The 26,535-nt window shown below is 42.1% G+C and overlaps 1 protein-coding gene across 1 annotated transcript; it reads right to left on the bottom strand.

The window, feature by feature from the left end:
* Nucleotides 1–357: 357 nt before the first annotated feature.
* lrrc17 (leucine rich repeat containing 17) lies at nucleotides 358–24,979 on the bottom strand. The gene is made up of 5 exons (XM_071502340.1): nucleotides 24,798–24,979; nucleotides 15,622–16,000; nucleotides 13,438–13,933; nucleotides 4,295–4,450; nucleotides 358–1,381 (listed from the first exon to the last, which is right to left on the bottom strand). Exons 2-5 carry the CDS (start codon nucleotides 15,892–15,894, stop codon nucleotides 945–947), a joined length of 1,362 nt encoding a protein of 453 aa, XP_071358441.1. The 5' UTR covers nucleotides 15,895–16,000; nucleotides 24,798–24,979; the 3' UTR covers nucleotides 358–944.
* Between the last annotated feature and the right edge of the window lie 1,556 nt (nucleotides 24,980–26,535).

Consider the following 26,535-nt stretch of genomic DNA (forward strand, 5'->3'; position numbering starts at 1 on the left):
AGCTCATCCACGTAACTTCATCAGGGTTCATGTAATATCTAAATCTTCTGTGACCATTTGGATGCCAAATGAAACAAAGACTTGGCAGTGACAGACTCTTTTCATTGTTATTACTGTTTTTGAGGTCTGATATGACATAAGAATTTGGTATGTTTCACCTATGATTAGTTGGCAATCAGCAGATTCCCAGTGGAGTATATGGAGCTTTTATGTCCTCATTAAACCAGAGAGTCATTGTATGATGCCATACATCTGCTTCCCATCATATGGCGGCCAACTGGTGGCACCGTAGGTAAACAAGTTCACCTACTTACAGTTCGTCTTTCGTCGTGTCTGTGCATCACTTAGTAAAACACATTTTCAGAAAAAATAAACCCGATTTTATTTCCAGAAACAGGCAGACAATATCATACATCAATCAATACAAAAAAGGACCAAAATCTACTTTTTTTTTAAAAAAAAAAGAAAAAAAGGTTTATCCTGAACTCAACATCAAAATTATTGTAGTAGATAAAAAAGAGAGCACCTGCAGTTCACTGTGTGGGAAATTCAGAGACATTTTTGTTGGTGTTATTAGATCTGATTTAGACTGGATTGCAAAAAGATGAAACAAAAGCTCAAACTGTATTTCCTAAACCTTTGTTTAAAGGTAAACTTAGCAATATGAAATTGTAACTGATAATGTTTGAAGAAAATGTTAATGTTCTATGATGCACTGTTGTTATCCACACAAAATTGAAAATGTTCAAAAAGACATCTTAAGCCCAAATACTGGTTTTTATCCCAAATTAGTACTTCTGCTTATCACATTTTTATTTGAACATCTAATCACTGAGTCTACCTTTAGTAATCCATTCTTTAGCCTGTCCACGGACCACCTTGTGGTTTCTTGTGTGAGTTTCCCTCCAAACTAAACCACACCAGTCCACTGATCCACCTCCATTTTAACTCAGCCGGATGATCTCAAATGTGTTGGGCTTCTTCTCTTTCAAGGGCCGAGGCAGATGCTCACCCTGTCCCTCACGGGTCTCCCCCACCTCCTGCGCCTCATTGTCCCCTCCTTGTCCTCCCTGACCTGTATCCATCCCTCCTGTTTGTTTATCCATGGGACATTCCCCGTTGTAGGTCTTGACATAATCCTCCACACGCCAGCCCCTGAACTCCTGTGGCTCGGAGCAGATCAGGCCAGTGTAAGAGACACCAGGGTGGTGCTTAAGCCAGTAGATCAGGTAGTGGATGTTGTAGTCGCAGATCCATGGGTTGTTGCCCAGCAAGAGCTTCCGTAGGAAGTAGAGGTCCTCTAGTACACCATACTGGAAGTAATGGAGGCTGTTGTTGGACAGGTCAAGCTCACGGAGGTACAGCAGGCCTGCAAACGCAGCTGCCAGGGGGAGAAAAGAAAAGAAAATGAGGTGGCATCTCATACTGCTGTCTGAATACATTTTTGGGTCTTCCAGGGACAGCAGGAGAAGCCGCTTTATTATCACCTAATAAAGTTGTGATGAACTCCTATAAGCAAAGAGCCGCTTATTTACACATCCTGCAGACACAAAGTAACATCAGCATTAGCATTAGTTGTGTTTCTAGCTACCTGGTGGATGTAAGTCCAATATTCAGTCTCTTTTTTGCCTTTTTCTTGGTCTCCACCAACTCCTGAGGGAAATATCTGGCTCTGTTGCTGCTAAATGCTCCACTTCCTTCACAGGCTAGTTACTAATTTTGAAAAGCATACAGTCGATTTATAAGTACAACAGAAAACCAACTGACCTGAATTTTCATCATTTTGATAATAATAACCTCTTTCCACAAAATCGGGTATGAGCAAGTTTTTTTAAAACGTGGGTAAACCCACTAATAAAAGCCGATTGACCCCTTGCCCATTGCTTAGTTTAGTGTTTTTCTGTTGTCTGTGCTCTGAACGGCGTCACAGAATGAATGAACGGATTCACCTGGGGTGCTGTGTTTACATCAATGTCAATCAGAGCTGGAGCTGATAAATACCTGTCTACTGCAGAGGTGTGAATGTAGGCTGTACCCTTTTCCACTGACGACAAATGCCCGATGTTAGCTGGTCTTAGTGGGTTTTTTCACCGGTGGAAAAGGGGATTCAGGCATGCTTACACAGCTCTCCTTATATGGATGTGACTTCAGCTGGGCCTCAGGATCACCAAAACCTAGCTAAACTGAGTTAAAAAGGTGGCCGACGTCCTTAAAATGCAGATATTGAAAGCAGACTGTGTGTCTTTGTTTGCACATGCGTGTGTGTGTGTGTGTGCATGTGTATGTGTGTGTGTTTGAGTGGGAGTAATGGGACAGTGGAGACTGTTTCACACTGTCCACTAGCCTTGGGCCCAGCTTTGATCTTTGCAGAGCGGAAGAGAGGAGTGGAGGAGAATATGGGAGGAGGAGGAAGGAAAAGAAAACGAGGAGGAGGAGAAAGTGCAGAACATATAGAGGTAGACAAATATGGTGAGAATTCAGACATCGCCGAGATAGACATGAAAGAAAAAGAAAAATGGACACCAGGGTCTGAGATCCCTCCGGTGTGCGTTTTCAACAGATAAGTTACTGCTATTCCATCATTTGACCCTGAAGATGACACAGATATAGGGGGCTGTAGGAGGAACGGAGAAACGCCTCATGGGACTGACTCTCCCAGATTACCTCCCGTTCATTAGCTTTTTTGAGCCACTATGACCACAGGAAACCCAGTGTGGTCAACTGTCATGGTGTCTTCCCAGGCAGTTGTCAGGAATATTTACAGGGAACTTGTTTTCCCATTCTGTGTCTAAGGTCATGCAGATAATGCCTGCTCACATTCTTTTATTTTTTTCCTCCCTTTAGTAATGCAACAAAATCTCCCTAGCAGCACCTCTAAACCTTACACAATATATGCCATTTGTTTTGATCTAAAGAAAAACATAAGTTTAAAAATGGTAACTGTGGTACCCTCTGACAGAACCAGCTAGGTGTTGCTGCTTCCCTGTTTTTAGTCTTTGTGCTAAGCCGATCGGCTACTGTCTCTGGCTTTATATTTTCAATACAGATATGAGAGAAAGCAAACAAGAGTATTGGACTATTACCCAAAATGCCAAACTCTTCCTCTAATGACCATGCTTCCCTTAGCGAGTTGGTGTGACATGTCAGTTCTTCCATGACCGTTCTTTCCATCTGTTCTTTCAAACCATCCTTTGAGACTACTGTCAATGTATTTGTCATGGAATGAATTCAAGCAAAGAGAGTAATCTCCAAGCATTCGAATCAGCGCTCCCACCAGGGCTGCAGATCCATACAACAGAGCGCCCACTGAGGCTAATGCTTTGAACCCTGTCATTAACTTTTCCAGCTGTTAACGTACATGCATTAGAGCTCTTGGAGCCAACAAAGAAGCAGACAGAATGCCACAAAAACATGAGCCCAGCCCTACTTAATTTATCACCCGACAGAGGTAATAAATTAAGGTTTTACCCCTCACCCCCCAGGCTTGCCCCAATCTGTGCTGATCTTGCCTACAAGTCTCCATAACAAATAAACACAATTTTAAAGTCTTAGTCACCCTAGCTACAGATATCAGTGTTGCATAAGTCCAACTATTACACACTTACATGCTCCTTCATCATTGCTTCATTTACTACAGCGAAGCATGTTAAGAAATATTTTCTCTGCAGAGTTTTGAGTTCAAGATAGGCGGACTCCCCATAATTCCTAAAGTGTCACATTATTATTCACAGGAATGTGCACAAAATCTACTTTCAGATATGCTGTACTTTCCTGTAGCTGTCTAAATATGATTGTTTTGTCGATTTCAGTGTTGTCCTGCCTGGAAAAACCACAATGACCTGGCACAAGAATTGGCCAAAACCAACAATGAGAGGCTGCTGCATCAACAGTATTGAGAATAATCCCAGTGTGCCAGAGCGTTTGTGTTACCATTCCATTCATGTTCCTTTCCCTGCCTGGTCATCGTCCACATGAAAAGCCTAAATAAACAACATCATGAAAATGATTATAATCATTTTTCTATTTTAGTGAAAAAAACAAGATTAGAAGGAGCAACCATAATTGAGACCATATGCCTCTGGCTATCACAGAGTGAACTTAGAGTTTTAGACAAACTGGAGCTAGCTACAGTAAATTGCAACATGTGTTGCGGAGTAATGAATAAAACTGCAAGGTTTTGTAAAGGATTTCCCGCCTGGGCAGGAAGACATAAGACATAATAAATATCTCAAAGAACCCAGATATATGTGCTGAGGTGTATGTGAGGACATGGAGGGTGGTGCGGTGGTGTTACCTGTGTCTATATGTTGCAGGCTGTTGCTACTAAGGTTGAGCAGCTTGAGGTCTTTGGACAGCAGGAACTGTTTGGGCCTGAGATGTTTGATACTGTTGCTGGACAGATCCATCTTCACTATGTCAGATGGCAGGTCAGACGGGATGTGATTCAAATCTGCGGAGGGAGAAAGACAGACAAACATAAGGTCTTCAACTCTGAGAGGAGACGGCAGGTAGCGATAGTGTTGACAGGAGAGAGAGAGTGTAAAAGTTTAAACTTCTTAGAAGGTAAGATTTCAAATAGAGAGAATGAAATTCACCGGAGGCATTTATAGCACGACAAATAAAGATGCATTCACGTATGCCTGTTGATAGGTTTACAGGATTGAGGCAGATGTAGAGAACACACAGTCCCAGAATGAGCAGGGAAGGTGGAAATCCAATCTGTCTGCATCTTTATACATTTTCAAGATGTTGTGTGGGTTGTGTGCAGCATCTTGGGATTTTCAAGGTGGAGGCGAGTGGGACAGCATGGATAACATTATTTCACTTCTGTGCCATGAAGGAGCCAGTGTTATGTTCCTAACCACACACACACACACACACACACACACATACACACACTCACCTGTCTTTGAAAACTCTAATGTATGAAACAGTGATCCCCCACATATTCCCACTTCAACAGTGGATCCTCTCTGGAGTTTCAAATCAAAGTCCCACGCTGAGGCACATTTCACAATTGTTATATCGTCCCCTCAGTGTTGGGACAGTTATAATGAACATTTGTCTCTGCCAAAACATTTTGTCATAAAGATAAAAATAACAGAGCTAAAGCTTGAATCTTGATATGTGGACCTTCTCCACAGACAATAAATAGATCCAGATTCAGGTTCAGATCCTCATTGCACAAGTTCTGCTTTTGGGAATTTAGCCGTTGGATGAAAGCGTTTTGGAGTCCAAATATTTTTATGGATTTTGAATGATGATATAGTTCAGTAGGTGGTCCCTGCAACCAGTACCTTCAAAATGAACATGGGTGATTGTTTCTGAAGCAGTTTGCAAAACGGTTGCAGATGAGAGGAAACTGAAGTGTGTTTGGGTAGTGTATACTGACTCAGATATAATCAAACAATCATTACTTGCTTCATTTTGTTGATTTGGAAAAAAAGGGTTGTGTACGATACGTTTGTGGTTGAGCATTCATGCATACATGCATGTGGACCGGTTTCCTGCATGTATTTATTTACACAGAAGAAAGCTTATGGACATTTTTACAATGCAGATGTTACAGTCTTTATGCACACATTTTACTGCCGCAGATGTTGTAGCCAGTTATCATGGCGGCACGTCGCCATAAATCACCAACTGAGAAAATATAATTACACAGACACACACACGCACACACAGGACACGCTTACGCAGCATGCACATACGTTGCCTATACACTTAGGAAATGTAAGAAATGATTGTGATGCAGTGAAAGCTGGTGAAGTGTGCAGCAGGCAGAGACTTTTACAGACACAGGAACAGACTATTAAGTTCCACATTACAAGCCATCAGTTCTCCACAGTGAGAACTTTCTTCTAAGAAGTCCAAAGGGAATCCCATCCTGCTTTAGGTGTACATGTGTCTGCAACTTTGTCCAAGCAGATTCTCAGATGAGACTAAGTTGGAAAATGAAATAAATGCTGGCACAAACATCACACTCAAATTCCCAGGCTGCCTTTTGAGAAATCTGACAGACTCCAACATTTTAAGCCAAAAAACAAAACCTCTCTGTCCAAGACAGATACATCTGTGGTTTTTAGTGTGTTTGACAGTCTAATGAAGATAATCTCCTGCACTGTCTTCAGCAGTAACAGTGGGTTAGGACTGGAAAAGTGGTGTAGCGGTGACCTGAAGCACCTACAGTATGTTTCTTTTGGTAAGAAAAAGCTGAGTCAAGGGTAGAAAAGAGCTATAATCTTGGTTATCAGCTTGATTTGCTATGTTAAGTGTCCCCTCCTTCTTTTAGCATTGCTTCCTAGAGCTTAATGTGCTTTTAGGAAGTCAGACATTTTATCAGGGGTATCTTGTAATTTCTAATGGAGCAAATCTTTCAGATTAAGTGGCTCTTTCCGACTTTTAACATCTGCTGCGTGCCTCTGCAGAGTGGACTGCTGAATGAAGAAGCTTAGAAAAAGAAAAAGAGTGAACATGTCAGGAAAGTGAAAGTCATTCAGTTATTACTGGGCTTGGACTGGGTTTTGTTCTGAATCTGCTGGAGTCATTACTTTGGCACACATGTGAACATCAGTCCCTCTTGGATTTTTCTCTCAAAAAAAAAAAAAAAGAAAAAGAATTTTAAAAAAGTGCTTTGTGCTTCATGAGCACCTAAAATTAATCTGAACCATTAGCTGTGACATTTCATCGTTTATTCTTTGGAAAGCATAGCACCTGCTTTAAGTTGAAGTGCCAGGCTAGACTTACTTACTGCAGCAATTTATTCAGTCATTTGCCAAAACATCCTATGGAGGTCCCATTATAAGTTAAACACATCTAGGAAATGCATTAGTATAACACATTGATCACACACTGCAGTAAATATACAGCAGTAATTACACAGTGTAGTATAATGATTTAGTACTGCAGCTGTGCAGAACATTAATCTGGACATTTATCTATATATCCCACTCCAGAGGGTATGGGTTAGCACTATTGATGATGTATATAAACACATAAGTTACGAGTTCCAAAAAAAAAAATTCCCTTCCATGAAATTTCTTCCAGTGGTGCTATTATTTATTCTGATTTGTGCAAAAAGTGAGATATAAAGCTACATCTGCAAATATATTTCATTAGAGCATTAATACTGAATCTGTTTGGAGCAGGTGGTGCAATATGTTTGGACAGTGGAAAGGGAAACCATTAATTCTTTTTTTACAGTGTTGACATGATTACTCAGGGGTCAGCTGTGCGTAGTGCAGTGAATTTTGTGGTTTGGACCAACAACCCAGACTTGACAAGAGGAATCGCTTCTTGAAGTGTTTTTTGAACAAATTTAGGCACTAAGATGTGCTGCATGGTAGCAAATAGGTAGCTGGGATATGCTCATATTTAATATGGGCCTTTCTCAGTTTAACTATATTTCATGTGAAGTCACTTGCACTTCAGTTGCTAAACTGCATGTAAGACTAGAGGTATAATTTGTTCCGCGGAAGTACAGTATATACAGTGTGATTGCTTGTCTAGCATGAAGGTATGCAGCCTTGGGAATAGAGGTGAGAGTATCCTGTTTACTTTTTTGGTCATCATCTTCATACACAGGCTAATGGTTGGGATCTATTCTGTCATTAATGTTTAACAAGAAACGTAACACAATAATCCATCAGGTTCCCGTGTGTTTCTAGGATCTGGATTTTGCACGTGAGTTATGTTTGGGCTTTATGTAATATACATAAATCTCTGTCATCATTCCGGCAGAAGATATAGAGGCAGAGGTAAAGCCTTTTCTAAACATGCTGACATCTTTGTTTATATGATATCACTATTACACTATTACAGTGTCATGTACTCCCTTGTGCTGATAGTTTTAGGGGTTGAAGTAATGCTACATTTTAAAACGTAAAGTTTCCCCCTTTAACTCACAGTGACGATGGATGAATATGGACGTACCCCCCCCCCACAGGTGCTCAGCAGCTTAGCACAAAGATTGGAAGCACTCAACAAATCATATATATGAACTCCAACATAAAACCACAACATGTCCTTTCATGAACCAAGATACTTAATTTGTGAGCCATATGTTAGTAGGTAGATTTGATTACAGAGTGAGGTGTTTGCCCTTGTTTCCAGTTTTTATGCAACGCTAAACTAACCGACTGTTGGCAGTGGAAGAGTGGTTTCAATCGTCTCATCGAACTCCTGGCAAGAAAGTGATTATGTAAATTTCCTGGAATTGCAGACAGTTGCAGACAAGTACGAAGATGCACTCCTTGATTTTGTAATAGTTCCTAAAAGCACTCTGTAACTGGATCTTTAATCTAAAAAAAAAAAAATCTTTTTTTTTTTTTGCACACATCATCTTATTTCTGTTTCTGCACTCTTGAATGAATAACAGAGCCTTGGGAAAGAAAAGAAAGAAAGAAAAAATCAGCCCTTTGTTATTTTAGATCCATATAAATCTTAATCATTAGGCTAGACAATGCAGGCAACCACCTTGCATAACAACTGGTTTCAGTGGAAATTCTCAGTAGCTCATGATCTGTTCCAGTATTCTTTCAGTGACCTCTTTGCCTTGGTCTGAAAAACTTCTTTGGAAAAGTCTAAACCCCTGAAGTCAAACATCAGTACAGCTCCCAGTGTAGAAGGGGCTCAAACTACTTCCTGGCGTTTGGCAGAGTCTGCAGCTTAATCCTCCTGTTGTAGAGAGTGATGTTTGATTCTGTTCTCTTTTTTCATTTATGCTCTCTACCTCTGCCTCTCGCTCAAATGACATTATGGAAGATTCATTTTTTCTGCTGACTAACCGCCCTCTGTCTGCGCACCCGGATGTCCAGGGAGAGCCTGACATAACATCATACATGTGGGCGTGTGTGTGACTGGGTAGCAGCCAACACACCGTATACAATACATGAGTCACTTTTCAGCTGTCTACTCGAATGGCCTGAAGTTTATATGGAGGATGTGTGGCACCTCTGAAACCTATGATTTCTTGACCTATCAGTTAAGTCTTGAAGACGGTCTAAAACTAGGCCAAAATAAAACCACCCTGTAGATGGGTCTCTGAGCAACATCAGGTACTAATGTAATTTATCAGGCAGAATGAGTGGGCTTTAACATCACTTTTATTTAAACTAATGTTAATTTTTTTTTTTTTTGCTAACATTACTTTTTTATGCTAATATTACCTTTTTAATGGTAATGTTTTTTATACTGACATACATTTTTTTTAATGCTAACATTACTCATCTTGCGCCCGCATTACTTTTTTTCATGCTAACCTTACGTTTATTCTGCTAACGTTAGTGGGCCAGGCTTATGTGCTCTTAACTCGTGCTGCCTATTGATAGGCTGGGACAAGTTATTTCTCACCAGATTAAGGGCTCATTTCAAGCGGTCTTTGCAGACTGTCATCCAGTTGTTGTGCTGGTTTTCATCAAATGTATTTCCAAATACTGAAAATATTACATCGTGGCAGTGAGGTGTGTTATTTCTTTATAAACCCAGATTTTAAAAAGTAGCGTCACTATGAGAACTAATCCAGGATAAATACAATTTAGGAGTTCAACAACGTGTCCATTGGATAGGGGCAACTTAAACAGTAGTAATTTCGAGGCATATTTTGATACTACCACAGACTCTAAAGTCCACATTTTGTCCTTGAGAAACACAACCTCAAGAACTCCCATATTAACTCTGACCACTCTGTATCGCAATGATCTCCAGTAAACATGATGTGGAGCCTGCAATCTGCTGTGGTTCACCTCAGAGAATCAGTCTTTAAACAAGAGGAAGGGAGACATGGAGACTGTGGAGAAAAAAAGGGAGAAAGAAAAGAAAAAGAAAATACAGGGTTCATAGACCGAGAGATCAGGGTATATTTCCACTTTGCTCCGGGGTTTCTATTTCTTGCTGCCTGCTAGCTTTTTAGTCCCATGTGAAAGAAAAGCATGTTCCACATTTGTTCCACCCCCTGACACTTCAGCCTCTCCACAATTTCTTTTCAGTTAATCTTCGATGAATTAACTATCAGAATGAAAATGGTCTAAAAATACAGAGTGGCTGCAGCTGGCTGAAGATAATTCAATTTTAAAGCTGCCAGCCCTTCAGCTGCATTATATGGCATGTTCCTGTGGAAGACTGGATTACCAACCAGGCAGCGTCACAGGCAAGTGTCCACCTGCACTGGGACCCCAGGCCGAGAGGGGCCCTTATAGCCCTAGGTTCAGTTCATGTCCAGTGGTTTTGGTCGTTTGGATCATTGCAGATTTGTTTGGAAGGTATTTGCTCCACTTAAAGATCACCAGTGGTTGTTTTGTTAAGAAACCAAAAGTTATGTTTTCATTCAGTGGTTCCTGTATGAATCATTGAGGTCTAACCAATGTATATTATGCTTTTTTTTCTTTTCTCGTAAAACACTGATGAAACCAATTTTTTAATATGTTAGATTCTTATATTAGTGTTTGCTTTCATGCAGTCTTCGTTTTCACAGCCTTTGTTGGTGTATTGTTATGTTTGTTGGTGCATTACCGCCACGAGCTCTTCAGGACAGGGACCTGTTCGTAAAAAACATTGCTTCATTGTGCTACTAATGGGCAAATTCTCCACGGGGCGCCTCTGAGTACAATATCAACCAAGGTTAGCTCATTTTGTGGCTGTCTTATAGAGAGACCCTGTGTCAAAGCATAGTTTTATGAGCGTTATTATTTTAGTTTATATTGTGTTCACATTATAAATGTTCCTCATAAAAGTGTGTCAAATCAGACTACTACTAACAAATCACAAATTACAGAGTTTTTCCAGCATAGGAATGAAGGTACACTGAGTTTAATGAGAACTTGGAAGCAACAGGGTACATACACATTGCACAGGGGGCTTTACATAGGGGCAGACAGGGAAAAAAATGGTTTTGTGGAGTCCTAATCAGTTGTTTTCTCTTGTGGGGTGGAGAGGTCATTTATTATGGAGCATGGAGAGAACAATAACGCTCTGATTTTCTCAAGCAACTCCACATACCTTCAGAGAGACGGGGGGTCTTGAGAAATATCTAAAAACAAGATTCATCTTAAAGAATATAATAGGTTTTGTTTTTTTTTTTATTATATATTATATGTTGCATTAGTTGGCCCAAAGTTCTTCAGGCCATATCATACCACAGCATACTGAACTCTGCCAGCATCTGTAAGTGTTATAGATCATTGAACAGACAAAAGGGGCAAGAGAAAACAATAAACATTGAATTATCAAATTATTATAATCTACCTGTGATTAGATTTCACTGTGATTGACAGCTAATGCAACCAATGTAATTAATAAAAACAATGATGCTGGAATCCAGCACAGGGAAAACAACAAAATGAAAGGACACCAATCCTCAACTGGTATCAACTTAGAGTACAACTACATGGGTGTCCTTGCAAATCAAAAGCACAGAGGACCATGCACTGAGTTTCATGCACAGCAGCTGTAATATATTAAGCAAGAATCACACATCCCACATTACTTTCATGGTTCAGAAGGAAGCAGGATAGAGAGAGTTATTATTGGGCATAGAATGACGTGAAGAGACGGATGAGACAACCAGCCTGTGAGAAAAACAGAGAAACCTCACAGTGCTTCAGATAAAGAATCGATTCAAGTCCTACTGTAGAAAAAAAATAATAATTGGGAAAATATGCGAAAAGCTTCCTCGAGCATTTACACAACACAGATGTTGCTTTGTGTGGCTTTGGCTTGTCAATTCTCTGTGAAAGATTGCTTTCTCTGAAGGGCATTAGCTCTCCATTTATAGATGCATTCAGTTCCCCATGTAAATCTCAGAGCTCACTTGTCAGCTCACAATCTTTCAGTTTAGGGGGCTGACAGCAGATGCTACTTCAGAGGAGTCGTGCTTTAGTTCTCTTGAAGAGGACAGGGACAAAGGGGAGGAGCAGCGAAGTATAAAGACCGCACATAAAAGTAAGCAAGCATCAACAGAAATTGTCATTTCTGCCTCTCTGAATAGCAACAGTGAAACAAAATGTTTATGGAGCCCTGGTGAGGTTACAGCCACAATGATAGCAGTGTCAAAGTGGCATTTTTACACAGAGAGAACCAGATGTGAAAACTGGAGGAGCTGAAAGAAACTTGGAGAAGCCTTCGCCTTCCTTGATCTTCTCCCTTTATTCTCACTGACGCCTGCCTGTTTTCATCTTTTCTGCTGCCTATGCTGACTCAGTGTTAGAACTGAAAAACACAAAGAGACTGAGATGCTGGTGGTCGTTTCCGCCTTCTACGATCTCTTTGAGAACTCAAATCTGCAGGAAATGAACGGATGTGTGATTCAAATTAGAATACAACGCAGGGGAGATGGTGCCGTATCTGCAGGAAGTGTGCAACAGACCACAAACACACCAAACAAATGCAGATATCATCAATATCCTCAATATCATAAAATGAAAGGAGAAAGTTGCCACCTACTACTTTAAAAGCAAGAATTTTAAAGAACAGACCACAATCAGCCCCAGAGCCTGCTACTTTCTCTCCCATGAGGTTCAGATGTCCCGGGTGGCAGACTTAATAAAGCAACACCACTCTGCTTACTCAGCTTGGTTGTAACCAAAACATTAGACAGCAAAAGTAAGTCTCATGCCCAGTTTCGCTGTATATACAAGCACAACTCTCAACTGGAGAGTGCTGTGCAAACCTAACAAATGTACCTTTTATACAAGACATTCCTCTGCCAGGGCAGTCTATTTGTTATTTTTTTGTCACACATTATAGCCAAATAAATAGGAAAGCTTCAGCTAACCACACCACAGTGGTTGATTTCACTTGAGTTTGAATGAACAGTTTCTGATGCAGGAAAAATGAACTGATTCCTTGTGTGAGTTTGTGTTTGTTTCAAGCTGACCCTTGTCTGTGGACATAGTAGCTACAGGATTTCTCTCTACTCTTTCCAGGAAAGACAAGGGGCTAAAGACTAAAACTAGTTGGTGCATGTGTGATCCACGGGCTGGATCAATGAAGTTACTTCATTTCATCCTGAAGGGAGCATGAAAGGCTGTACTGGATTTCATGGCAATCCATCCAATAGTTAAGATTTCAACTGAGATTTCACTGAAAAACCAAAACTGTCAACCTCCTGGTGGTGCTAGAGGAAAAATCAGAGGATGACCAAGGTCAGAGGGATTCATCCTCTGATAACCACGAATGTCTGTACAAAATTTGGCAGCGATCCATCCGATAGTTTAGCAGACCAAAGTGGTGGACCAACCGGCATTGTCATCCATGGACCCATGCCAGCAGTAAGTACCCACCTACCACCTTAACAGTTAACTTGTGCTGGACAGGTTGTTTGTTATCAGTTATCTTTAAATAGCATCAAAAATGTGTCATCTCTGCTTCAGATTAGTAGACTGTGTTTCAGCAGTGCATGACACAAGATGAAGACACATACAGAACCTGACGGTCTCTCACCTTTGCTGCTGCAGTCCAGCAGGGGTTTAGGAAACATGTAGGTGTGACACATGGACGTGGCTTCTGGCTTCGGTTTCATTGGTTTAGGCCTTGGCTGCCCCCCCCCTCCACCCCCTGGCCTGTCCACCTGGTTGTCATTCACACACAGCGAGTCCACGTTCAGCTTCTTCAGCTTCTGGCCCATCAGTGAAAGAGGATCTGCACACTTGGCGTAGTTGCCCAGGTTGCGGCTGCTGGGTACCTGCAGCTTTCTGACCAGGCTGTCCAATGAGCACTGGCAGCTCCAAGGGTTGTCATAGAGACGGAGGTAGGTAAGGCGGGGCAGAGGGAGCAGGACTTCCTCGGAGGCTGTTTTCAGTCCGTTGTGCTGGAGGAGCAGGGTGGTGAGCTGGGAGAGGCCACTGAACGCTCCGTCCTCCACCATGGAGATGTCGTTCTGCTGGAGGTCCAGGCTCTTCAGCTGGGTGAACTGGGAGAACATGTTGTCCCTCAAAACCTAAATGGAAAGATATGAACTGTTGGTTTTTGTGGTTTTGTTGCCATTAAGTATTTTCTGTTGTGAACAGTGTACTGTTTAGAGTAACTGCCAACAACCATGGTTGATATATAATTATTGGCCATTGATCATCTATTTCTTGTTCCAGAACCAACAATGAATCGATCCCACTAATGACTGTCTGTGTATCCAAAACCCCACACAGCTTATTCCTCTGAATCACAGGGCTCCATTGTTGTCCGGCAACTGTTATGAACACATCAGTGAGCTACAATGTTGCATTGGCAGACATGTTCCTTCCTTGAGATGAATATAAGCTCTGTATTTTGAGTTGATCCAACAAACACTATCCTGCTCCTGTAAATACTCACTAGCGCACCAAATGTGTGTTAATCCACAGCTTCAAATAGTCCCCAGTGAAAGCATTATTTGATCTTATATGAGTTTTGCTGAAAACTAAAGTGCCTGGTTGTGTTATGAAGTGATTTAGCTTTTTTTTTTTTTGTTTTAAATTAATGTTTTGTATAGTTTTATGAAAGTATGTATTTATCACCACACACAAAGAAGTCAAAAGACTGAAAGGAGATCTTTTTATGGAATTTGTGTTTGTTTGAAGTCAAGGGCACTGACAAGAAAATCATTCATGCAGTGTGAATAGTACATCGGTGATTCATCAGTGGTTCATTCAGTAATCATCTAACGGAGAGCACTAAATACTGGCTTCTAGTGATGAAAGGCGGTTTTAACTACTAAGTGATTTTCTGAAGTCATTACCATTCAATCATCATGCTAGCTGGCCAGCATGAATAGCTTTTTTGTGAAAACAAAGGTTCTTGGTACAAATCTAATATTTATCTCTTTAGCTCCTGAATGCTCCACTGTGTTCACCCGCTGGTTGCTAAATTTGTCTGCCATTCGCTCGGCAGATGGTGTCCATGCATACTCTCTGTGGGTTTGTCACTACATGCAACACCTGTCACATTGCAGAACACACAGTCATTGCACCCATCGTTAATATAAAAGTATGGATATGTTGCAGCTGTAAGTACAAAATGCTGGTAATAGCTCTAAAACTCAGACTGTAGCTTTAATGAAGACAGTTTAAATGTTTAATGGATTTATGCAAAGATCCAACCAGGCCAAAGAAAAAAAACTAAAAACAAAAACCGCTTTGTTCATTCTTTCCCTCACCACTCAGTCATTCAGCAACCCAACTCTTTGAACTTGAATGGGGGGAAAGTAGACCTTAATTAAAGGCCTACTAATTTTTTACCGATTTGATCAGTGTTTATAACTCATTCATCCTCATCTGTTACCTCGCCGGCAAAGCATTTGGCTTAGTTCCTGTCAACACCTGTGACACACATCCTGTGTACGCACTCAGACAGGCAGAAACCTACACCGACACATACACACACACACACACACACACACACACACACACACACACACATGTGGTGGAAAAGTGAGTCTTTGATCTCAGGACCAAATGAATGGTGCACAGATGCTCATGGTATCAACAACCTGGCTGTTTTTACATTTAAGCTTGAGACACAAACAAAACATCACCAGACATTCTCAGAATCTGTTCAATATTGTTAGTGGTGTCTTATATCCAACTGTGGCAGGTGGTCTATGTCTTGTCTCCTCATATTTACACAATGCAAGTGCAAGCTGTCTGTTCATACCTGAATCTTATTTCTTGCCAGCAGCAGGTGGTGAATATCTTTGGGCCAGTCCTGCATCACGGTGGTCAGCTGCCTGTCCTGACAGTCCAGGTACTTCTCTCCTGCCTCCATGTATTCCTTGCACTCCTGAGCTTGACGCCTCATGACCCCCGCCCTGCCTCTGCCTCGTACACGGCCCCTGGAGCCCCTCTCCACAGCCCCTGACCGCGGGCCTCTCCGGGGCTCAGCTGACCGGAGGAGCAGGAAGAGGAGAAGCATGGCGAGGAGACGCATGATGGGAGACGAGAGAGGAGGAAGGGAGGCCTCTCGGTAATCAGGTCAACCTTGGAAGATCGTTTTCCGATGATTGGTGTGATGGGACACGGGAGGCCAGTCACAGCTGTGTGTATGAAGAGAAAAACAAAGGGAAGAGAGAGAGACGGCCATGAGCCAATTAAGCCACATTTTTAGCAGTTCCCCATTTTAACTAATGATGCCACACAAATTGTACTTTTGAAGATCTGAAGCTCACCCGTGTTCAGTCTATATGGGACATGGGAAATCATTTAAAGCAAGAATAGCAAGCAACACAGGACTGACCAGCAGCACAAACAAAGGAGGGGGTAACAGCTGAACGACTTTAACTTTATGCAAATTTGGATTTTTTCCTGGAAGATTGATATCTTTATGCGTGACAGAGAGGTTAGAGGTAAACAAATAAGCGTATTGGCCCGAAATGGAAATGACGCACAGATAAAGCATAAGAAACAATAGTAGTGTTTTTATTCTGTGACTCGTGATCATTTGAGTCTCAAATACAGTGAAATATACAGGGATTTCTCTTGGTTGCATGTGAAGACATGCTGACAACTAAAATGTTAACACCGCACATGTTGAAAGTGTTAGTGGAGAGGTAGAGCGAGAGGACGGGGGGAGAGGGGGAGGGGAAACAGGAAAGGGGGTTTTGAAGGGAAGAAAGAGAGACATTTGTTACATGTTAACATCTTAAGGGTTAAATGTGGTTGTAGTAAAGTGCTGTTTTCTTTCTGGGATGCACAATGAATGTTTCCAACTCTCAAATAACCAGACGCGGACGTTCTCTCATCCTGTCTCCCTGCCATCTCTCTAAATATGCCTTTCCTCTCTACCTTTCTCCTGATTTTATTACATGTTCTACCACTCTCTGTCTCTTTTTCCTCTCTTCACATCTAGCTGATTCAATTTCTCCCCTCTGTCATCATTGATTACTTCTCCTCAAACTTCCACCCACCTGACTTTCCACCACTTTGGCGGAGCTATAAAGTTTAGACATGCACCAGAATTATTCCTCACCAAAAAATAGTGCAGCTCATAATCATGAAATTATTGTTTTCCACCCTGCGATCAGACTGCACAGCCAGACTAGCTGTTTCCTTCTATTTCAGGCCCTTATGCCGTGATAAATGGCCACTGCTTGTATGCCTATAATTCACAGACAGACATGAGTGGCACCAACTACCTCTCACCAAAATCAAATGAGCAAATTTCCAAACATGTCAATCTATTGCTTTAAAATCACTACCTGGCTATTCTATCCTGATTTACTGCCTGTCTTGCCCTTTGTACTGCCAAACTGTGAAACTATCACCAGCCACAAACATAAAAAAAAAGTTCAAGACTGGAAATATTAAAATTTATAGCTTGATAATGATGGTGATCCCTGCTCCTGCTGATTACGTGAATATGTGTGCATGCGTGGGTGTGTGTGCACGTTGCATGGTAAAATAAGTGAGTCATGGGTCCCTTGTGTGATCAGAGGCGAAAAGGCAAGGACAGCTCTGCCAAGAAACAGTGCTCGCACACACACACACACACACAGACAGACACACATGTGCACACAGAGTCATTCCAACTGTACCAAACCGCAGCCCCCTTACAGTCTTCCAGTCTCTCACACAGTGGAACAAGCCTGTCAATGCAGATGGTGTCGTTCCATTGTGAAAAACAGACTGGGCATGTTAGCGTGCTACAGACAGAAACAGCTGAGAATGTATCTTTCCAGCTCATTGAGCGTTCTTCAAGTGTCCCAACTATCAATTGTCTCCAACGAAGCAAATCTGAAAGTTCAATTTCCTTCACTGTAGTAATATACTCCTGCTGTTACTCCAAACCCAACAGAAACTGAATGAACTGCTGTTTTCAGCTTCCATCTGTCAGTGTGCGCACAAGAGTGTCTGTCTTTCTTCTTTCTCTATATTTACATGCAAGAACGCCCCTTACGGACTTTGTGTGTGTTTGTCGGTTCATGCGCTTGGATTCTGTACATCAACTGCAAACACATGTTCTTGTGTCTGCGTTGCATGATTGCACAGCTGATGAAAGACACGTTTCGACACAAGGCGAGACCTGTGCCAGGCCAAACATCGGACCAGACTAGACTGAGATGGAAAGCATGGAGAGATGTCTTGAGTAGACCCAGACACATCCTCTCAGGCTCAAGTCATTTGGTCCGTTACAGGTGATATAGTGTGACCCTGCTGTCTCAGTGGTCCTGCGCAGCTCAGTGGGTGAAGCAGTGATATTGCTCAAATTGTAGATTCAGCTCAGTGAAAACACACTCTCTACTGCAGCGTAGTCACATCCTCCAAAGTACACATAATGGAGAAAATATTAGGGATGTACGGTTGACAAATTAAAGGAAAAACCAACAGTGTCCACAACTTCTTTTGGCTTCGACTTCCCAAGTCTCTGGAGCTGTGCTGGAGGATAAACATAATTTTTCCAAACGACATTCCCCCATGTGATGTTTTGATTATTGTCATAGGGAGAGCTGTCTAACATGTTCCTCTGAACTCTCTCACAGGTGTTTCTAGGTTGAGCTTTGGCCACAGTGAAGGATATAGCATACTCTTTAACCTCTTTCATAAAGCAAAGTTCATTTCATTTTCTGAATTTACTCACATACTGTGACTGACAAAGCCTGCCTTGTCCACCAATGACAGTATAACATCTCATTTCCAGCTGTAATGGCTAGAGAATTGTACCTTACATTGCACGAAAGCATCTGGACTGGTTCACGCATTTGTTCAGGTTTTTCCTTTCATCGCTCACCCCTCTCAAAGGTTGAGTGAATAAAGGATGACTGCGCTTTATATAAAAATGTTAAAGCTACAGTTCCTCCTAAGGTCTTGTATCTAATGCTTGGAACAAAAAAAAAAAAAAAAACGAAACTCCGCTTCCCTCTATAATCAATGAAAGCACTTGGACCACTGCTCAGATCTTTTCCACATCACAGCTGCTGAGCAGGAAAAGTTCATCCCCTCTTAGAAAACTACAGCCTGCAGTATCCCAACACACATTCCAGCTGGTACCATAACAAACCCACGCAAGCCAAACCCATCCCTGCGGTTCACCTCGCGCCCATACCACCCCAAATCAGCCCCTCCAGTCTAGTATTATTCCCCACCCCAGCTCCTACTGGTCAGTCCAGGCCAACCCAAGGCCGTCTCGAAGAAAAACTGCCTTCCTCTTTCTGTAAACATCCAACAGAAATGAGTCAAAGTTTCAATCAGATATTTCCTCAGGGGCATTGCTCTAAATACCTTCGTTTTTGCTGCCACTGACATCTGTCCTGACCCAAGTTTGGTCTGGACATGAAATGTGGCAGCAGCATCATGTCTCATTTTGGACCCTGGAAAAACAAGCTTATGGGAAGAATCTGGCTTCTTTGTTTTAAAAAAGCGGTGGCAGTGAGTTCCAGAAAATGAATATATGTCTGTGATAAATATTAGGAATATTAGGAAACCACTGTAATGTGGTCATTAATCTTAATTTTAGAATTCCTCTTGGACCCGTTTGAATTTTTTTTTTTTTGCCAGCAGCATGATGACTCTGGGGACTATTTTGGTCCAGAACTACAGCAGCTATTGGATGTCTTCCCATGAAATCCTGACAACTTTGGTGATGCCTTAATTTTTAATCTAGCGCCATTATGGGCTAACAGGCTGAACTAAGATGGAAAACACACTAAACGTTATACCTGCTAAATATCACCATGTTAGCACTATCATTGTGAGCTTGTTAGCGTGTTGACATTAGCATGTCGCCAAAAGCACTGCTATGCCCTAAGCTTCACAGACCCGTTAGCATTTTATTTTCCGATATTTTTAGGGCTGTAATCTCTGTATAAACATTACAAAGTTTCCGTCATTATGACCGTCTATTTTAACATGTTCCCCATCCAGCTTCATTATTTGAAAGTCATCATGTAGCCTACCTTTAGAGACATTGGGTATTATTCCACAAATGTGTTTTTATTGTCTGGCAATCAAATGAAACAGACTGTCAGGCTGAAGAAGTTGAACAGATCATCCCATGAATCATATTTTAGCCCTCAGCACTTTACGTAGAGCTGCATGTGGCTGACAGTTTTATCGGTTTGTTCACAGTTCCTGCATGCTAACAAGATGCCTCAGGGTCACCCTGCTAACCGAAATGCAGCCTGCTTTTTATATTGGGTGCTAATTATTAGACATTTTATTTTTTGTTATCATGCCCAGCGCAATTTTCAATCCTATTCACATTTCAACTACATGAGGTGTTTTTTTTTTTTTTTTACAGGGAGACCACAATCAGACAGCTCTGCCAGCAAACCCCTGAGAGAAAAGGCTGTAACAGTATGATTGTGTCATCAGTTGTGATAGAGCTCCACTTGCCGAACAGACACTTGAAGCTGCTGAGCAAATGGAAAAGTCATTATTTGGTAGTTTGCCTTGAATCTTTCGAATGGCTTTTCAAACCAAAACAATTTACTGAGTCAATCTTTTAGACAAGGAAGGGACAGCAAGTACTCAGCACGAGTGTGCTCTCAATCAAAACAAGCCACTGAATAAATGCTTTAGTCTGTGTTGGAATTTGTTTTGGTAACCGGGTGCAGGGAGTGTAGACTTAAAAATCCAACTCCAGCTGAATATCATGTGTCTTCATGCTGTACCAGCTTTAATATGCCTTTCATTGGACATTAAAACAACCCTTTTTCATTCTTTTGATCCTCATACTCCAAACACAATGAAGTGATTCAGTGACTGCATGTGCAGTAGCACACCACAAACATTATAATGATTTAATGCAGGATAGTGAGTGTTGCACAGTGAAATATATGTATAATTTAACCAGGTGGAAGCAGGTGGTCTTGCAGGAGTTCAGTGATGACGTTAGTCAGGGTGAGAGGAAGTTGTACCACTCTGCCAAAGGACCAGAGGTCAAAGTGCAGAAGTCCAGGAGCTCCACATAAGACACACACACCCATGTAAATACATAGGAAATTGTATATTACAACAGTATATTCAAACAGGTAGACAAAAGGGAGGAGGATATAATGCAGGCACGCATACAGGGACAGTGAATGGAGATAAAACACACAGAAGAGACACATGCCAACCCAGTCTGTGTCTGTGTATGTTTTCTGAGCTGTCTGTGGGTTCAAATGGGTCATTTGTCCTCAGCAGACCGGAGGAAACACAAACTGGTTGGCCTCCAACATCATCCCATACCACCTACGTCAGGAAGAGGGGGTGAGAGAAGAAGGGGCGCTGCCTGAGATTAAGAGAAATACAGATGGAGGAAGCTTACAAATTTGAAAACCATTTCCAAATAATGTTTCTGCGAAAAGAAACCACAGGGGGAGAAAGTGAAAGACAGAATGGAACAGAAAACCAGGCTCAAGACAAGATTAATGTCAGAAGTTGAAGCTGCACGGGACAGACAATATCATGATGTCAGCTAAAGGGAAATTCCTCCTGGCAAAGAGGGGAGACCGACTTGTTTGGTATCAGGTGACACTGCTCTGCTTCTGTTAATCTAAGAACACAAGAGGATATTTAAAATCCTCAGCAGCTGAGGAAAAGAGGCACCGGCACACATTACCAATACAGTAGACCCTATCAGATGTTAGTTGGTGGGTCAAAAAAGAGGATCGCTTTCAGTTTTGTCCTGTCATAAAAATCAAACATCGTTTGTATAAAAGTTTTGGCTCTGACTGGCCCGAGGCTCAATCCGGTGGCGAGACATGAATCCCCTATTTTTTCCCCACCACTGCAGGGACATTACATAATCAGGCTAAAACATACAGTATGTGTTCCTGGTTTACCATATGCACATGAGCATGAAGAGAAGGCGGGGAAAAGGCGCTGCACACTTGACTTGCAGGATGAGGACCGAGCGAGATCTACCTATTAAAATCTTATCCACGCTTATCCATGTCAACACCACTCTCTCCCGCAAAGCCTTGAAGCTGCACAGTCTCTTCCTGCACTAGCTGCCCACAGAGGCTCTTCATGCTCCAATAACACTGGATGGGCCACTGGGGATGGAAAGGGTTCAGACCTCCAGAGGAAACACAGTGCAGAAAGACAAGGGCCGCTGTGTTTCAGAGAGAAAGTGAGAACAGGCAGGGGAGGCTACAAAAACAAGAAAAAGCCCTGTCTCCTGAGCTACTATGAGAAAAATGTCAAATATTCCGCTTCCATCCAAGTTGCACACATAGAAATGTGTAGGAAGCAGGCAGAAAGACAGTCGGTCAGTTGTTGCCAAAAAAGCAGACGGATAGGAGCAAGGTTATAGGTGAGTTTTCCCTGCCAGCTGGCCTCCCAGTAAGCTGACCTTACGTTCCTTTGGGCTGAGTTTCCTGTGTGTGTGTATGTGTGTGTGTGTGTGTGTATGTGTGTGTGTGCCCCGAGGTAACAGCCCCACCACCCAGCTAAGAGACAAAGAAGGGAATAAGGAAAGAGTGACAGTACAGACCGAGGAGAATGTAAAGAGAAGAGGAGGAAAAAAATCTAACCACAAACCCCAAATGCGACACCAGAGGACGAGGCAGTGACAGAGACAGACATATACTGTGTATGTAGAGAGCAAGCAAGGGAGAGAGAAACCTTGACACATCCCAGAGAGATGAAATAATTGAAACCAGACAAGTTCATTTCTGTGGAAGAGGAGAGGAAAGAGGGACAGGGAGAAAAAAAAAAAAAAAGTGGAGAGACTGAAAATGACAGTTTGGTTTATCAGGCAGGGTCGGAGGTGACAAACACACAAAAACAAACATCTGAAAGGAGATGTTTGATGGAAACTTGCCAAACCGTGTGCCTTTGTGTATGCTCCTTCACAGTATTCCCATGTGAAATCTGCTTTCGCCTAATCTCCTGAGTCCAAACATACCCACAAGAATAGCAGCTGCACGCCCTGATAGAGGTCAGTGTTTTGTGCGCGTGCGTCTGCGCGTCCACGCAACGCCCATGTGCTTTCAGCTGATGTTCACAGGCACTTGTTAGCCTGTACTGCTAACTATGACACAATGAGCTCCAGCATAAAACGTTAATCCAGGATTAGTGTTGGGCTGTGTCTGGTTTAGAGAAAAATGAGTTGGGGAAAGTGTTTATTTTAATGTTATGTAATATTCTACAGTGTTTAGTTATCTATTCCAGACTACTACTGTCTCTCTTGAGTGTCTGCAAACTGCTTCATTAAAATCAAGGAGTTAAAAAACTGTCATGAGATGTTTGACATACATTATCTTCCTCTGTCGACCAGCAATGCAAATTGGTTTGGATTGGTGCCAGACACATCTGCACTTTGAGCACACACACAAAAAACACATACACACACACACACACACACAGAATTCTCCCTCCTCTTACTACAAAGTGTTCCACTTAAACTTAACTGCAGCTGCAGCTGAAACAGCAGAAAGCAGGGTCTCTCTCACTTTGTAATCAGAGTAAACTTGCAAGTCAAGCTTTTTCTCCCGCCCCCCCCCCCCCTTTTTTTTTTTTTCGGTGCACAATTCCAGAATCAAACCACACGTTGCTCCGTCTCTGCGCTGCTGGAATTTTACTGAAACTTAAACAGGGGCATGTAACTCCGTGTGTGGATGTACGTATAGCTGCACACACACACGTGCATATGGACAACTGAACGACCATTCTGTGCAAACAGTTGCGCAGTAAATCGTGCAGCAGCCCCTGGCTTCCTTTTGAGTATTTGTAATCTTAGCCTCCAAATTTTGGAAACCTGCTGAAGAGCCATCTGACAAAATCTCATAGCTAAAACATTTTTTCTCAACACAGAAGAGGCTATGCATTCAGTGAACATGAGTCATTTGGTGGGCATGGCTATCCGGAGTTTCTTTGAGTCCAAAGAGGGTCCAAGTGGGTAAATGAACCCCTCACTCTGGCAGAAGTGCTGCTCTCAGCTCTCCGCTGAGCTGCACAGCACTGCCTCATCATGACATGAGTTTAGTTCTTTTAAGTTATGGTGCATGGGACCTCCAGCCAGTTGCATGACAAAAGCATTAAGGCAGCATCTAAAAATAGCAACTAGCCTAACTCTGTGGGGAAATCGAGATTAATGAGAGGTTGCAATGACCCTCCGTAAACTTGGCACAACTTGAACAACCTCATAGTCGGAAAAAATAGTTGACTTCAGCAATCCCTCAGACACAGAGCCGGATCAAGATGTAGCTCAAATGTAATGAATACAATAATTTATTTCTTGTTCGTTTAATTGTTTTTTAACCAACTGAGATACTGCATGTTACGCAAACATGCTTCCTCTCCTGCGAGTAGCTCAGCTCTGTCCATTCATATCTTCCTATGTTTGCAGTGTCATTGTGCTCGTGCAGATACTTCAATCAATGTCTGATACTGGACACGTGTTCTAATGTGTTGCTGCAGATTAACTTTGAATGACTTATCAGAAAACACATAGTAAGTTTTCAGCATGGCCGCATTGCATTCATTCTTTGTCTATGAATTCACTATCAGTGCTTGTCTCCAATGTCTGAGGAACAAAGGAAGAGTCTAAGAAAAGGGGGAAGTCACACTGTGAGTGAAGAAAAAAAAACTTTTTTTTTTTTTAAAAGTGGCAAAAATCATCCTTTGGTGGGTTTTATCACATTTTCTGACACCTTGTAACCATTTCAGTTTTATGATCAAAATAATATGCTGTGTTTTTTTTATAATTTTTTTTTTTTCTAGCCTTTGTGGAATCAGATTTTATAACGAAGAGCTATACTCTGGTGCCAAACTATACTTGCCAAAAAATCTTCTTGAATATTGAATGTTGTATCAGGAGGGACTGGGGGGTTTGCTGTTGCGTTTCAGCTGCAGAATCTTTTGCAGATGGAGAGATCTGATGGTACAATGTGAAGGTTTCAGTCCTACCTGTGCAGGGAGAGAATCTGGCTCAGGCTCGTCCACAAGGACCTGCAGATCTCCGGTTGGTCCCGCGTCCCCGGCTCCTAATCCTGTCATGAGCGCTGTGTCAAAGCCAAGAAAATCCTGCCTGGCTGCCTGTAAACTTAGAGCCTGGAGTGAGGGACGAACGACTGACTGCTTCTCTCTCTCACTCTCTCTCTCTCTCTCTCTCTCTCTCTCTCTCTCTCTCTCTCTCACTCACTCACTCACTCACTCACTCACTCTCTCTCTCTCTCTCTCTCTCACTCTCTTGCTTTTCACCCACTCAGCTGGATTGCACTGAGAGTGTGAAGAGAGAGACAGAGGGAGAGCCTGCAAGCAAAAAAAAAAAAATTTTTTTAAATAAAAAAAAACTGAAAGGAGCCACAAAGCTGTGTCTGGTTTAGTATTACACACACACATACACACACATACACATGTAGGAGGGCTGCAACCTTGCACTGGTCCCCTCTGCTAAACCAATGGACTTCCTCTTGGATATTCCTCCTAATTGGCTTGATGGACTCTGGTTTGCACAGAGGTAAAAACACTCACCCACCACTGCAAACACCCATGTGGTTTTTCTGTGGTGTCATGCTCCCAGCAGAAGGGACAGCCTTAAAGATGTTAATTTTAGCAGGTTTGTTCCAAAATAACCTGGGTCCACTTCCAACATCTGCTTTTGATTGTTTTTTTTGTTATTAGGCTTTATATTGCCTTGTATTCCTGCCCTGCTACTTTTCAGTAATGCTAGCAGCGAGGCTCTAAGGATGGCACCGCTGGTCTGTTGGGGATTCAGTCCACTACAATGATCCAGACTAAAATATCTCAACAACTATTGAACAGTTGCCATTAACGTTTGTGCAGACATTCATGGTCCCCTTCAAAGTGGATGGAAAAGTTCACTATCCTTGTTTCATCCTTTGAAAGCGTTGGTGAAGCCCGTACAGCCACAGAGCCGCTGATCGTGACGGAACTGGTCTTCCCATTTTTGATTTTGCTAATGTATTCTGAATCACAGGTTTTCAGTTTAAAATCTGTTTTATTTATTTGACATTTCTATGATAAATTGGGTGTAGCTCCTCAAGCCCCCTCTGAGGTAAATCCTGCATAATTGTTTTGTACTGCAGTACATCTGTATATTTACTTATGAGGCAGTGAAGATTCCCACAGTGACTGGACATTCCTAACCACTTCTAACTAACATGAACCAGTCGTGCTCCATGACACAAAACAGCTCCCACAGGCATAGTTTTGTCGACGGGTAAAGGGCATTCTGTGTAATTTTATGGTGCCAGAAGACAGTGATTCTTGATAATCAACATACTGCTGCCCTCTTCTCTTCTCTTCTCTTCTCTTCTCTTCTCTTCTCTTCTCTTCTCTTCATCAACACTGAGAGAAACAGCTCCATATTAGGACCACCTTTCTGCACCGTCTTAAATAGATTGTTTACTGCTAAACACTCGAGGGCACTTACACCAGAACAAGTGTTTTCAGTTGGCAGGAGGAGTGGAGATGGAGACCGAGGGAGTTTTTCTGCAAAGGCTATAAAACAGTCAACCTGTCTGTTTAGCAGCAGACAGTGGACATACAGTAGTCCCCCTCCCCCCACCCCAAACATGCAAGCACTTACTGTGAATACATCTCAGTACTTTAACCTGTGCCAGAGTGTGTCTGTTTGTGTGTGTGTGTGTGTGTGTGTGTGTGTGTGTGTGTGTGTGTGTGT

The sequence above is a fragment of the Trachinotus anak genome, unplaced genomic scaffold (genome assembly GCF_046630095.1).
Source record: "Trachinotus anak isolate AG129_WGS33_773 ecotype Australia unplaced genomic scaffold, CSIRO_AGI_Tana_v1 ptg000018l, whole genome shotgun sequence".
In the NCBI taxonomy this organism is placed as follows: Eukaryota; Metazoa; Chordata; class Actinopteri; order Carangiformes; family Carangidae; genus Trachinotus; species Trachinotus anak.

Bases quoted from the DNA above. Each gene is read 5' to 3' on its own strand.
- lrrc17 (XM_071502340.1), bottom strand. From the start codon at position 15,894: ATGCGTCTCCTCGCCATGCTTCTCCTCTTCCTGCTCCTCCGGTCAGCT. The intron at 13,934-15,621 runs GTATGAACAGAC...CTTTCCATTTAG, and splicing joins TGGCAAGAAATAAGATTCAG to GTTTTGAGGGACAACATGTT. The intron at 1,382-4,294 runs GTAACACCACCG...TCCCCCTGGCAG, and splicing joins CCTGCAACATATAGACACAG to CTGCGTTTGCAGGCCTGCTG.